At 52.2% G+C, this 15,859-nt stretch overlaps 1 protein-coding gene across 1 annotated transcript in view; it reads left to right on the top strand.

Annotated features, from left to right (window-relative positions):
- The first annotated feature begins 1,232 nt into the window (after positions 1 to 1,232).
- Positions 1,233 to 15,859, top strand: part of WSCD2 (WSC domain containing 2) — a 51,244-nt gene continuing 36,617 nt past the window's right edge. The window contains exons 1-4 of the mRNA XM_061561865.1: positions 1,233 to 1,386; positions 2,242 to 3,714; positions 5,222 to 5,509; positions 14,529 to 14,643. Coding sequence (XP_061417849.1) covers positions 3,288 to 3,714; positions 5,222 to 5,509; positions 14,529 to 14,643 — 830 coding nt within the window. The 5' untranslated portion in view covers positions 1,233 to 1,386; positions 2,242 to 3,287. The remainder of the gene's footprint in view (positions 1,387 to 2,241; positions 3,715 to 5,221; positions 5,510 to 14,528; positions 14,644 to 15,859) is intronic.

Below are 15,859 nucleotides of genomic sequence, written 5' to 3'. Positions count from 1 at the left end.
TAATTGAACGCCACGTGAATTTAGGAGATTAAGAACATTTAAAATTAGTGCTATGTTACAAATGCTACGCATTAGTTACGGCCGTTAGATGCGAATGCGTTGAAGTCCGTGATTCTGCCCTCCCTACAATGTTAGAGATCTCATATATAAGTAAAAAAAAAAAATAACATTGAATAATAATTATACTTATTAATAATTTAATGGACACACTGTGCCATCTGGGATCCTGGATTTGGATCAAAAGACATCGCTGATGGGTGAGATAATTGTGAGAGATTCCGTTCGGAAACAGTTTAAAAGATCCACGGTTCATCGCAGAATTAGCAAACGCACTTTTTTTTGCTTGAGAGACGACGAAAATATATCCCCCTCCTCTTACGAGTTACCACGCAAATTAAAATTAACTACCTAAACTGACAGTTAATTGCCCGTTGCTTAACATGCAAAATGTTGCTTTCTTAAAAAAAAAGAAAATCTCACTTCCTGCATCGTAGCCTCCACGCTGAGGCTGGTTGGCACGCGCGCGTGAGTGTGTGTGTGTCTGTGTGTGTCTGTGTGTGTGTCTGTGTGTGTGTCTGTGTGTCTGTGTGTACACGCGGTAGTCGGTGTGTAAACATCGCTACTGGAGAGACAAAAGCGGCCGGGCGTGGTGTTGGCCACCAACCACCTCGTGTGCCGTGCCGGCCTTCATAGGTGCTCGCAAACAGCACTTGCCCCAACAGTCTGTTCAGGCTATACGCGGGATCTTTGTCGGTTTGTGTACACGCTCGTTCTCATGCCGGGGGCCGAGCACATCCGACATGTAATACGTATGTCTTAAGTGAATAGATAAATACTTAGCTCTGTGTAGGGGTGGGTGGGTGCGTGGTTGGGTGGGTGGTTGGTTGGTTGGTTGGGTGGTTGGTTGGGTGGGTGGGTGGGTGGTTGGTTGGGTGGGTGGGTGGTTGGTGGTTGGGTGGTTGGGTGGGCGCGTGGTTGGGTGGGCGGGTGGTTGGGTGGTTGGGTGGGTGGGTGGGTGGTTGGTTGGTTGGGTGGTTGGGTGGGTGGTTGGGTGGTTGGGTGGGTGGGTGGTTGGGTGGTTGGGTGGTTGGGTGGGTGGTTGGGTGGGTGGGTGGTTGGGTGGGTGGTTGGTTGGTTGGGTGGTTGGGTGGGTGGTTGGGTGGGTGGGTGGTTGGGTGGTTGGGTGGGTGGGTGGGTGGTTGGGTGGTTGGGTGGGTGGGTGCGTGGTTGGGTGGATGGATGACAACATATCTTGACTTGTTCAAAATCACTTTTTCGTGCTTTTTTTCGTTTGTTTGTTCCAGTTGTTCGGGACTAAAGTGAGGGATCACGCGGCTCGCGCTGGCGAACGAACCTCCTCGAACATTCCACGGTGGCAATTCATCGGTGAGTCACTCCGGCCGTGACACGGTTTGCCTGGCTTTGAATTATCCCTCGCTGGGGTGGAATATCCAGCGGAATATAAATATTAATTTTGATGATAACGGTAGTAGTAGTAGTAGTAAAACATAATAATAGAATAACGCGGTTAAAGTTAATTGAATCGCAACTTATTTTGATGAATTGTTAGTGTTTGCTTATATGTGTGTGTGTGTGCGTTGTCAATCACTGGCGTTGCGGCTGGAATATAAACTAAGGGAAGGTTTATCTTTGTTAAGGTTTATTTACTTTAAATAAACGTATCATGTTTATTATTTTCCTACTCTGCGCGCTTATAGAGGATTGCCATGTGTACACGTACCGCTTCGTTAAAACAACAACAACAACAGCGAATCTAAATGTTCGTTTGTTCGATGAACAGTTCGCATTTTTCTTCTTGGTTCTTACGGTAAAGTCACGTAGAATGGAAATAATAAAATAATAAAAATAAAACATAATTAAATAATTCTCACGACGTTTCGGTCACAACGCAAGCAGCCGTCCTCAGACAGAGTCTACTCGACAGACCTGGTCTTCACCTGAGGACGGCTGCTTGCGTTGTGGCCGAAACGTCGTGAGAATTATTTTATCATGTTTTATTTTTATTATTTTATTACTTCCCTTCTACGTGACTTTACCGAAAGAACCAAGAAGATGAATCCCTGCAGTCACGAAAGCTTTAAATCGAAATTTAGTTCGAATTTCTCCCGTTGTGTTAATTTTGGAAAAAAAACAGTTGCTTGAGACTCTCTGACTTTACCGACTAAGTGTGTATCAAACGTCTTTCCCCCACCCCCCCCCCCCCCATTGGGCTGCATGAAGACAAAGGGTCGTAGCCCGAAACGTCGCCCTCATTGACATTTGGAGCGGCTGTTGTTTTACGAAGGCCGTGTTAATGAGGACGGTGGTGGGATTATTTTTGTTTCTTTGTTTTGATTGCGATGCCGAGAAGATTACGTGCGGTGATTTAGCAAGATAAGCATCGTCCACTATATCAACAACAATATCAACAACCAGATCAACAACAATATCAACAACAACATCAACAACAATATCAACAACAACATCAACAACCATATCAACAACAGCAGCAATAGTAACAAGATAAAGAGAGGATTAAGAACGTTCGTTTTGATCGAGCGCGTGAATTTCTGTCAAAGTTTTTGCAAATGAAAGAAACACCGAGATTAATTAAAACAAACCGCGTGCTGACACACATCAACAAGAACGGCAACAGTAGCGACAAACAATATCAAATAAACGACGGTAACAATTACGATTGATTGCATGGACCTCGTTAAGCTTGTGCTGATTATGAATTGAGATATATTTGCAAACCAACTTCGCCGTTGGCATCTGCTCTAATCAAAACCGTGACCTGAACAACAACTCAACAACAACAGCAACAAACAACACAATATCAACAACTCTGAAAGTATTCTTGGTTCTTTCGGTAAAGTCACGTAGAAGGGAATTAATAAAATAATAATAATAAAACATAATCAAATACAATTCTCACGACGTTTCGGCCACAACGCAAGCAGCCGTCCTCAGGTGAAGAACAGGGCTGTCGGGAAGCTTCAAATCGAAATTTAACTCTGAAAGTGTTCATTATCGGACCCGAGTTGAAAACCTATTTTTTCAATATTTTGCCGTGAAGACTCAAACTCTTCCAACACCACCACCACCACCACCGCCACCACCCACCGCACAAACAATCCCCCCCCCAAAAAAAATCACTTCCAAGTCATCAGCGCTCGGATGAACCGCACGTACGCTGCCCACTGCGGCCGCGGCGCGGATTCAAACGAATCTGGCGGCTAGCCAGCCCCACCAAGAGCCGGCGAACTGACTCCAACTCGCGCGCGATGCCGGCCCCCTCGGCGCCCTGGTCCATGCACGCCACCGCGGCCGCGCAGAGGCGATGCCTCCTCTTGCTGAGGCCTCGCCCCGTCCGGCCTCTCAGATTCCTGGCCCTTTTGGCTCTCTACCTGTCCGTCGGGAGTCTTCTGCTCTCCCACTCGGCACCCCTCGTCGCCCGTCTCGCCGCCAGGGCTGGGGTCGCTGCCGGGAGTGGTGGTGGTGGTGGTGGTGTTGGTGGTGGTGGTGTTGGTGGTGTTGGTGGTGGTGGGGGTCACGTGGTGGTCTCGACAGCCGTCTTGGAGGAGCCTTCAGGAGCTCCCTTGGAGGGGACCCTGCTGCAGCAGCAGCAGCTGCAGCAGCAGCAGGGGGCTGCGTTGGGCGTCGGCATGTGGACCTCAAGGGGGTCCGTGTCGGAAGGGACTCACAGAGATGGTGAGGTGCTGGTGGTGTTGTGGGTGATTGTAAGGTGGTGGTGGTCGTGGTGGTGTTGTGGGTGATTGTAAGGTGGTGGTGGTGTTGTGGGTGATTGTGTGGTAGTGGTGGTGTTGTGGGTGATTGTGTGGTAGTGGTGTTGTGGTTGATTGTAAGGTGGTGGTGGTGTTGTGGGTGATTGTGTGGTAGTGGTGTTGTGGTTGATTGTAAGGTGGTGGTGGTGTTGTGGGTGATTGTAAGGTAGTGGTGTTGTGGGTGATTGTAAGGTGGTGGTGGTGTTGTGGGTGATTGTAAGGTGGTGGTGGTGTGGGTGATTGTGCGGAGGTGGTGTTGTGGGTGGTTGTGTGGTGGTGGTGGTGTTGTGGGTAATTGTGCGGTCGTATAACGACCAACACCGGTGACGATTATCTGAACCGCTCCTGGGCCTCCCCCTAGATCGACTCGGCCGTAAATGGGTTACGGGTGCGGTGTGTAAATATCGTCGATGGGGAGATAAAGGCGGCCGGGCGCGGTGCTGGCCACCCACCCCCCTCATGTGCCGTGCCGGCCTTCATAGCTGCTCGCTAACAGCACTTGCCCCAAAAGTCTGGTAAGACTACACGGGGGATCTTTGTCTTTGGTGAGTCTGGTAGCAATGGCGTGTAGAGTTGGTGAGGTTGATGATGATGATGTTTGTTATTTAAGATTAAGATGATGATAACAATGATGATGATGTTTACGATATGTTAAATTTGATGATGATTACCTTTGATTTACAATTTTTAACTCGATGCTGCTGACGATAATATTGATAATTATGAGACAAGTGAAGTTAATTGTCACAATAATCATTCAGGACGTCCAACCACAACAGTAATACCACCACAACCACCGTTATCACCACCACGACCATCACCACCACAATTACCGTCATAACCAGCACCACAACCATCACCACCACTACCACAGCTACCGCCACCACCACCACCACTATCACCAGGACCATCATCACCACCACAGTTACCGCCACCACTATCACCACCACCACCACAACTACTGTCATCACGAAGACCATCACCATCAATATCACCACCACAATTACCGTCATCATCACCACCACCACAATCACCACCACAATTGCCATCATCACCACCACGCTAATCACCACCACCACAATCACTACCACAATTACCATAATCACCACCACGTCCATCACCACCACCACCAACACAATCACCACCACAATTACCATCATCACCACCACGCCAATCACCACCACCACAATCACCACTATCACCACCACAATTGCCATCATCACCACCATCAACACAATCACCACCACAATTACCACCACCACTGCAATTACCACCACAATTACCACCATCACCACCACGCCAATCACCACCACCTCAATCACGACCACAATTACCAGAATCACCACCACCATCACTACGGCCGCATCTCCCTGAATCTCCATCCGTCAACTCCCCCCTTCCCCTCTTAACCGCACTCCCCCCTCCACCCGCAGCTTCGCCCCCCGCCGCCTTTCCAGGGCTACCCCGCGGTGGTGGAGGTGGTGGAGGTGTTGGTGGTGGAGGTGGTGGTGGTGGTGGAGTTGGTCCGGACGAACCCTTCTCTGGGGGGGCTCGCATCATCAAGTACCGGCCCCCCTGGATGCGTCAGCGAGCCGAGGGCAGCGAGCGTCCTCAGGGAGGATACGGGGGGGCAGTGCAGCCCCCCCTGCCCGGAGTCATGGGGGGCAGCGGTGGCGGTGGCGGTGCGAGAGCTGCAAGCGAGCAGGACGAGTCCGGGAAAGGTGAAGACGAGTTCACCATCATCATCACCATCATCATCTTCATCACCATCATCATCATCACCATCATCACCATCATCACCTTCTCATCACCACCATCATCACCATCATCACCATCATCATCATCAGCACTATCACCATCATCATCACCATCACCACCATCATCATCTTCACCACTATCATCTTCACCTTCATTACCATCACCACCATCACCATTTTCATCACAATCATCATCATCATCATTTTCACCATCATCATCTTCACCATCTTCATCACCACCATCATCATCATAATTTTCATCACAATAACCATCACTATCACCACCATCATCATCAATTTCACCACAATCATCATCATCACCACCACCATCATCTTCACCGTCACCTTCACCATCATCATCATCACCACCATCATTTTCACCACAATCATAATCACCATCACCACCATCATCACCAGCATTACCATCATCACCACCACTATCATCATTAATACAAACTCCACTCACACTCACTCACACCCTCACTCACACTCGGCAGAACGCACGAGTCGGGAATCGAACCTCGGGGCATCTTGCTGTGAGTGCGCGAGTTATTTTATCATGGTTAATTTTTATTATTGTATTACTTCCCTTCTACGTGACTGTACCGAAAGAACCAAGAAGATGAATCCCTGCAGTCACGAACGCTTTAAATCGAAAAAGTGCGCCAGTTATTTCCACTCATCATCGTCATCATCGGGATTGGAGAGTGCGTACACCCCGCTGATCCCCAGCACTGCATCTAACACCAGGGGTGTGATTGACATGGATGTTATTGACAGGGATGTGATTGACAGGGATGTGATTGACGGGGATGTGATTGACGGGGATGTGATTGACAGGGATGTGATTGACAGGGATGTGATTGGCAGGGATGTGATTGACAGGGATGTGATTGACAGGGATGTGATTCACAGGGATGTGATTGACAGGGATGTGATTGGCGTGCGTCAGCAATTAGTGACACGTGCTCGGTTATCTCTGATTGGAGAGGGGGTGGGGGGGGAGTGGGGGGAGGCGGGGGAAAGGGGGGGCGATGGGGGGGGAGGCGGGGGAAAGGGGGGGGGCGATGGGTGGAGGAGGCGGCGAGTAAAGGTGTCAAGGCCCAAGGTGGATTAAGGATATGTTTGCATACATACAAAGATACAGATCCCCCGTATAGCCGGAACAGACGGTTAGGGCAAGTGCTGTTAGCGAGTGGCGCCTATGAAGGCCGGCACGGCACACGAGGGGGTTGGGTGGCCAGCACCACGCCCGGCCGCCTTTGCCTCCCAAGTGACGATGCTCACACACCACACCAGGTACTTATTTGAGGCTGAGTCGACCTAGGGGAGGCTCAGGACCGGTTCATATAATCGTCACCGCAGCGGAGCGCTAACCGCTGCACCACCGCTCCGCATACGGATAGCCACGCTCAACACTCATCCCTCTCCCCCCTCCTGCACCCCGCCCCTCCACCCCCAACTACCCAACCTCCAATTTAGAATCTGTCAATTACACGGGGCATTTAAATTCACGACACACACACACACACGACTGGGATAAGTACTACGCGAGGGTTTTACGGTAGAATTTGTTTATAATTATCTCGGTACGAAGATAGGCGACCAGCTGCCACTGGCCGCCCATACACAGCACCGCTAACAGCCTCGCACACAGCTACACACAGCACTGCTAACAGCCTAAAACACACAGCTACACACACACAGCTACACACAGAGCATTGCTAACAGCCTCACACACAGCTACAGACAGCTACACACAGCTACACACACAGCTACAGACACAGCTACACAAACACAGCTACACACACAGCTACACACACAGCCACACACACAGCCACACACACAGCTACACACAGCACTGCTACACACACAGCTACACATAGCTACACACACAGCTAAACACAGCACTGCTAACAGCCTAAAACACACAGCTACACACACACACAGCTACACAGAGCATTGCTAACAGCCTCACACACAGCCACACACACAGCTACACACACAGCTACACACACAGCTACACACAGCACTGGTAACAGCCTAAAACACACATCTACACACACAGTACTGCTAACAGCCTCACACACAGCTACAGACACAGCCTCACACACAGCTACACACACAGCCTCACACACACAGCTACACCAACAGCGTTGCTAACAGCTACACACACACAGCGTTGCTAACAGCCTCAGACACACACAAACAGCGTTGCTAACAGCTACACACACAGCGTTGCTAACAGCCTCACACACACACAGCTACACAAACAGCGTTGCTAATAGCTACACACACACACACACAGCCTTGCTAACAGCCTCACACACACACACAGCGTTGCTAACAGCTACACACACACACACACAGCCTTGCTAACAGCCTCAGACACACACACACAGCGTTGCTAACAGCTACACACACACACAGCCTTGCTAACAGCCTCACACACACACACAGCGTTGCTAACAGCTACACACACACACACAGCATTACTCACAGCCTTGCATAGCCAAAGCTCCTCCGGCTAGCCTCAACCGGCTGTTGGGGCAAGTGCTGTTGGCGAGCACCTGTGAAGGCCGGGATGGCACACGAGGGGGTGCGGCTGGCATTCTGCTGTAGCAGAAGGGTCATTGCCCGAAACGTCTCCCTCTGATGTATTTCTTGATCGTTTTTTAAAGTCACGCCCCAGTGTTGCTGCTTACCGATGTGTTGTGGATTTTGACGCTTTCGCTGCTGGTGCATCTAAAATAACATCGCCATGTATTTATTCTAGATTTGAAGCTTTCGTGACTGCAAGGATTCATACTCTTAGTTCTTTCGGTAAAGTCACCATGTAGGTAAAAAATGAAAATAAAATTAATAAAAATAAAACAATAAAAATCACGACGTTTCGGAGGCAACACAAGTCTCCGTCATCAGGATGGGCATAGGACTCAAAAACAAACGATTATTATAATTTGTCTCATATCATTCGAATCGAATTGATGTTCCATTAAAGGTAAAAGCGCAGCCCCTGCAATGGCTCGCTCACGCCTCCGCTGGCGGAAGAGGCTTCCCCTGCAGGGGGCTCTAGACGCCCCCCCTCCAACTCCCCCTCCCCCCGGCCCCCATGTAGTGGACGGTATACTTGGCCTACTCTTCCACTCACGCGCCAACGGTTGAACAACCGTGGTATTGGTCATGGATACCGTGCAGGGCTTATCTGGACACATAAACATTGTATTGGGGGGGGGGTGGAGAATATTGGGGGGCTGGGGGGTGGGGGGCGGGGTAGTGGGGGGGGTTGAGGGGCGGGGAAGGGGGGGGCGGGGTGGGGTAGGGGGTGGAGGGGCGGGGTAGTGGGGGTGTTGGAGGGCCAGGGAGGTGGGTTGGAGAGGCATGGAAAGGGGGGGCAAGGGGGGCGAAGTGGGGGACGGAGGGGCGAGGTAGTGGTGGGGGGAAACGGGGTTGGGGGGGGGCGGGGTCACAGAGCCTTAGCTCAATATTATAAGCGGTTACCATGGTTACTAATCCTTTATATAAATGTCAGCTGTTCGGTGGTGGTCCACGTCAGTCCTCGCGGACCGGACACAGTCGATGTTGCCCTGGAAACCAATCAACACGTGGTAGCGGCACAACCTTTTTACTTTACACCATTTAGAGCCTGAAACGTTGATGTATTTTTTTTTAGTGAATCTAATCGATGCATCTGGGTTTGTTGAGAAATGTTATCTTCAAATTGTTGATTGTTGAAGGACAATATTGATGACAAACCAAACAAACTGGCTCATCGTTAACCGCCTCGTCGGGTGGCGGAGGCTATCGACGACACGAATTTAGCCAGAGCGTTAAAATAATGCCCGTTGAAGTGTAAAAATAATCCCGTTTCAGAACCACGTTCATCCAGCAGTGAATCGAACACTACTCTCCGATGCTGCTGCTGATGATGATGATGCTGTTGATGATGATGATAAAGTATCGTCAAACGTGTGCCATCCCACACGGCTGCCACCTTCTGAGGTTCCAAAAACAAAAGCGACGTGGACACATCGTGCGGGACACACATCGAGAGAGAGAAGACGATCCTGGGAAAACCCGGAGCAGGTGGCAACCATCCTCACAGCCTGACCGGGGGGAGGGGTGGTGGGGGTGGAGGGGAGGGGCTGGAGAGGAGGGTGTGGAGGGGTGGAGGGGAGGGGTGGAGGGGAGGGGGTGGAGGACAAGGGGGTGGAGGGGAGAGGGTGGAGGGGAAGGGGGTGGAAGGGCGGGGTGGTGGAGGGGGTGGAGGAGAGCAGTGGTGGAGAGGAGGGGGTGGAGGGGAGGGGCTGGAGGGGAGGGGGTGGAGGGGAGGGGTGGTGGAGGGGAGGGGGTGGAGGGGAGAGGTGGAAGGGAGGGGCTGGAGGGGAGGGGGTGGAGGGGAGGGGCTGGAGGGGAGGGGGTGGAGGGGAGGGTAGAGGGGAATGGAGGGGTGATGGAGAAGAGTGGGTAGAGGGGAGGGGTGGTGGAGGGGCGGGGTGTTGGAGGGGAGGGGGTGGAGGGGAGGGGTTGGAGGGGAGGGGGTGGAGGGGAGGGGTTGGAGGGGAGGGGTTGGAGGGGAGGGGGTGGAGGGGAGGGGTGGTAGAGGGGCGGGGTGGTGGAGGAGTTGGAGGGGAGGGGTGATGGAGGGGAGGGGTGGAGGGGAGGGGCTTGCATATACCGACTACGTCATTTCCCCAAACCTCGAGTCTAATCGGGCGAGCACCAAGGTAGAACTCGCGTCAAAGAAGAATGGCGGCAGATGATTAAATGCGCACGTGGTTGAGACGGGGGGTGGGGGGGGGGCAGTCCCACCGGTGAAGGGACGACTCCTCGGAAGAAGAATCATTCTCCTCGTCCTCCTCGTTCCGTTAATTCATCGTCTGTCACCACCGTCGTCATCAGCAATCATCATCATCAGCAGCAGCAGTCACGGTTTCTCCACTGCTGGATGAAGGCCTCTCTTTCTCAAGGGCCCTCCCTGCGAGCCAGCGGCTTAACAATCCAGAATCAGAATATCTATTTTTTTTTATCCTGGGGGAATTTGGATTGGATGGTTCCATCTCCTTGATTTAATTAAAGGCATATACAGTATATATATATACACACCGAACATATACTGTATGTAAAACTGACTCAGTTGGTTCTGCGCGATTAAAATATGAACAGCAACAAACACGACCCCACTCAGTCCATCATCAGACTGTTTGTTGTTGCTGTGAATTGTTATTGTTTGTGTGTGGGCACTGGGGGGGGGGGGGGTGTAGGGGGAGAGGTCGGATCTCTACATGACAGTCTCTTGTAGCTCGCAATGTCAGGCGGGTCAGTCTCTCTCCGCCGCTGCACCCTGGGGATGCCGAGGAAGGAACGGCGGCGATTATCAACAGCATCGTAGGGCCGCTCGAGTGACAGATGGAGATACAATTCAAATGTCAAACGAAGGACTGGGCTGGTCACCCCTCCCCCCTTCTCCTCCTCCTACTCCCCATTCCCTCCCACCCCCATCCTCCGTCTCCCCTACCCCCTCCACCACTCCCCTCCAGCACCCCCTCCCCTCCGGCCCTGTAAATTCGCCCTGCATGTGTCCTCGTGTCAATCATCAAGGCTCGCAGCGCCGGGCGCTAATTACAAAGGGATTAGTGGCCGCGGGGACACGCGCCGTGTCGGTCCTGCGGCCTGGTCGCGTCTGTTATGGGCCGGTGCGTCGGGTAGTCGATCATACGGTGGACTCACCCACACGCTCACTCACCCACTCACTTACTCAACCACTCACCCATTTACTCGCTCACCCACGCACTCACCCACCCACGCACTCAACCACCCACTCACTTACTCACCCACCCCCACTTACCCACTCACTTACTCACTCACCCACCCATTCACTCACCCACCCACTCACTCACCTACTCACTCACCCACCCATTCACTCACCCATTCATTCACTCACCCACCCACCCACTCACCCACCCACTCACTCACCACTCACTCACTCACTCACCCACCCATTCACCAACTCACTCACCCACTCACCTACTCACTCACCCACCCATTCACTCATTCACCTACTCACCCACTCACCCACTCACCTACTCACTCACCAACTCACCCACTCACTCACCCACCACTCACTCACCACTCATTCACCCACTCACTCACCCACTCACTCACCCACTCACTCACTCACTCACCCACCCACCCACTCACTCACTCACCCACTCACCCACCCTCCCACTCACTCACCCACTCACTCACCTACTCACCCACTCACCCTCCCACTCACTCACCCACTCACTCACCCACCCACTCACTCACCTACTTACGCCACTCGGCGTCCGGTGTCTCGTCAGCACGTTTTTTATCCCTCTTTCTTTCTGTTTATTTATCTGAAGTCACACGGCACTCACTACCCAACCCCCGCCGCCGCCCCTGCCTCACCTCCCTCTGGGGATGTTGCACTGCGGAGTCTAAATGGATTTAGCTTTCAAGGGCGCTGATGCGCGAACATCGAGGGTTCTTCTCTTGCATACCGGGGGGGGGGGGGGGGGCTCACCGGTGGTGAGTGGGGGCCGTGGACTTACTGCGCGCGGAGACGCGAACATTGAAACACGGACACGCAGAGAGACACGGGCACGCGGAGACACACACACACGCAGAGAGACACACATACACAGAGACACACAGAGACAGACACACACACAGAGACAGACACACACACAGAGACAGAGACAGACGGACACACAGAAACAGACACACACATACACAGATACACACACAGAGACACACATACACAGAGACACACATACACAGAGACACACATACACAGAGACACACAGAGACAGACACACACATACACAGAGACACACATACACAGAGACACACAGAGACAGACACACACATACACAGACACACACATACACAGAGACACAGAGACAGAGACACACAGAGACAGACACACACAGAGACAGACACACACATAGACAGACACACAGAGACAGAGACACACAGAGACAGACTGACACACAGAAACAGACACACACATACACAGAGACACACATACACAGAGACACACCGAAACAGACAGACACACAGAAACAGACAGACACACATACACAGAGACACAGACAGACAGAGACAGACAGACAGACACACACACAGACAGTTCACCATGGGACCATGGCAGTCCAGTTTACTGTGTTCAGGACTCGGCAACCTGCAGGTCATCAAGGACCGCGCTTCGTGAGCGCCAATGGTAACGGAGCGCCACCGTTTCGTAGTCACCACCACAGCGCAATGCGCCTCTTGAAATGTTGAAGTTGTTTATATCGACCGCCTTTGTCTCCCCAGTGGCGATGTTTACATACCGCGCCGGGTACTCATTTGAGGCTGAGTCGACCGAGAGGAGCCCCAGGACCGGTTCAGATAATCGTCACCGGTGTTGGCCGTGAGCGGGAATCGAACCCCGGGTTGCCGGCTTTGTAGCGCAGCGTATCGCTAACCGTGACACTACCGCTCCCCACATCCAAACAGACAAAAAGACAAAGAACCCCCGTATAGCCTTCACAAACTGTAGGGGCAAGTGCTATTAGCGAGCACCTATGAAGGCCAGAACGGTACACGAGAGGATGGGTGGCCAGCACCACGCCCGACCGCCCGCCTTTCTCTCCCCAGTGGCAATGTTTACACACCGCACCAGGTACTCATTTGAGGCTGAGTCGACCTAAGAGAGGCCCAGGACCGGTTCAAATAATCGTCACTGGTGTTGGCCGTGAGCGGGAATCAAACCCAGGTCGCCAGGTTCATAGCGCAGCGCGCTAACCGCTACACTACCGCTCCCCACACACAGACACACACACAGGCACACAGACACACACACAGACACGTCATACATAGACACCCAAAACACACGCGCTTGCCGTTGTATAGCAACATTAAGCTGCGAGGTTGTAATCGATCCTTTAATGATTTTTCTCACCTCGTGTAAACAACCTTGCGGCCAATGACCACTATTAGGGTCGAAAGAGGGAGAAAAAAACACCTCCAATTACAGAGGCGGCTAATACATATACCGTAGTTGCGTTCTCGACACATTTAGTTAAGGGCCTGCATCGAATTAAGGGTGTGGGAGCAGTGGTTAGCGCGCTGCGCAAAACAAAACGTAAAGACGCGAACGACAACAAAAAGTCATCACAACAAACTACCGGTTGTTTTAAAACTATGGGCACAATTTCAAAGCAGTATATTTCACGATGGCAACATGCTACAATCACACGCAAAGTTACAAACGGTTCAATTAGATTGGTTGGGCTGGGTGGGGAAGGGCTGGTCACCCCGTGGTGCCCTTATAAAACTCAACGTTTAACCTACCCACGCCGGCTTGTGCCCGCCCTCACAGTCGGGCATATTTGCGGAATACACCACGCCGCCGTTGACCCTGGCCATTGACCGAGCAACCCGACGTTCCTACCAGCTGCCTCCGCAGGAATGTGTTTGGAGGTTGTGTGTCTCTCTCCCCGTGGTCGCGTGGATTTTCTCCGGGTCCCTGCACGTTTATAATGGACGCGCGTTTAGAGTATTTCTGCTGCTGCTATAATTCTCCACGTGATGATGAGCCCGCTTCGTTGAGCTGTCATTTGTGGCAGCCAGGTCGCTTCTGAAAAAAAGCTACATAAGTCAGTGGGCCTTACCTGGTCAAATAAAAAATAAAAATTGTTTATTAACAGTTAGTATAAATATATGCTTTAATGGCTTTAATGACGATTTCTCACGTGGAGAGAAAGATGGAAGGGAGGGATTTATTTACTCGGACCACAGATTTAATTCATATTCTCTAATTCTCCTCCTATCCTCGCATTCCGTCTCATCTCGTCCAGAATGAGAATAATTATGGACACTGGAGGAATCCGATGAGCTATGAAGCTCTTTTCACAGCTGCCCCCCCCCCCTCCTGTCCCCCCCCCCCCCCCTGTCCCCCCCCCCCCGCCCCCAGCTCGTTACGTGGGCTGCTTCGCTGATGATCCCAAGCAGAGGACTCTGCAAGGACTCGTGCTCTACGACTACCGGAAGATGACCCTCTTCCGATGTCATGACAACTGCGCCGATCGGTGAGCTTGGGAGGGGGGGGTGAGGTGGGGGAGGTGAGGGGGGGGTGAGTTTGGGGGTGGGTGAGTTTGGGGGGGGGGCTGCGACGGGGGGGGGGGGGTGTGCGTGGCTTCTTCCCTTCGCATTGAGGCGGTGAAGACCTCCCCATGCCAACATCACCACCATGATCATCACGAGCCGTGGTCTTTCAACTGCTGGATGGAACTCTCCCCACGCAAACATCACCAGCACCACCATCGTCATCACGAGCCGTGGTCTATCAACTGCTGGATGGAACTCTCCCCACGCAAACATCACCACCAGTATCACCATCGTCATCACGAGCCGTGCTCTATCAACTGCTGGATGGAACTCTCCCCACGTAAACATCACCACCAGCACCACCATCGTCATCACGAGCCGTGCTCTATCAACTGCTGGATGGAACTCTCCCCACGTAAACATCACCACCAGCACCACCATCGTCATCACGAGCCGTGCTCTATCAACTGCTGGGTGGAACTCTCCCCACGTAAACATCACCACCAGCACCACCACCGTCATCACGAGCCGTGGTCTTTCAACTGCTGAATGAAACTCTCCCCACGCAAACATCACCACCAGCACCACCATGATCATCACTCGCCGTGGTCTTTCAACTGTTGGATGAAACTCTCCCCACGCAAACCTCACCACCAGCACCATGATCATCACTCGCCGTAGTCTTTCAACTGCTGGATTGAACTCTCCCCACGCTTACATCACCACCAGCACCACCATCGTCATCACGAGTCGTGGTCTATCAACTGCTGGATGGAACTCTCCCCACGCAAACATAACCACCAGCACCACCACCGTCATCACTCGCCGTGGTCTATCAACTGCTGAATGAAACTCTCCCCACGCAAACATCACCACCAGCACCATCGTCATCACTCGCCGTGGTCTATCAACTGCTGGATGGAACTCTCCCCACGCAAACATCACCACCAGCACCACCACCGTCATCACGAGCCGTGCTCTATCAACTGCTGAATGGAACTTTCCCCACGCAAACATCACCACCAGCACCACCATCGTCATCACGAGCCGTGCTCTATCAACTGCTGAATGGAACTCTCCCCACGCAAACATCACCACCAGCACCACCACCGTCATCACGAGCTGTGGTCTATCAACTGCTGAATGGAACTTTCCAAACGCAAACATCACCACCAGCACCACCATCGTCATCACTCG

The sequence above is a fragment of the Lethenteron reissneri genome, chromosome 28 (assembly GCF_015708825.2).
Source record: "Lethenteron reissneri isolate LAM-NWPU_2019-01 chromosome 28, ASM1570882v1, whole genome shotgun sequence".
Lineage (NCBI taxonomy): Eukaryota > Metazoa > Chordata > Hyperoartia > Petromyzontiformes > Petromyzontidae > Lethenteron > Lethenteron reissneri.
This window is presented reverse-complemented; position numbering and strand designations above follow the sequence as displayed.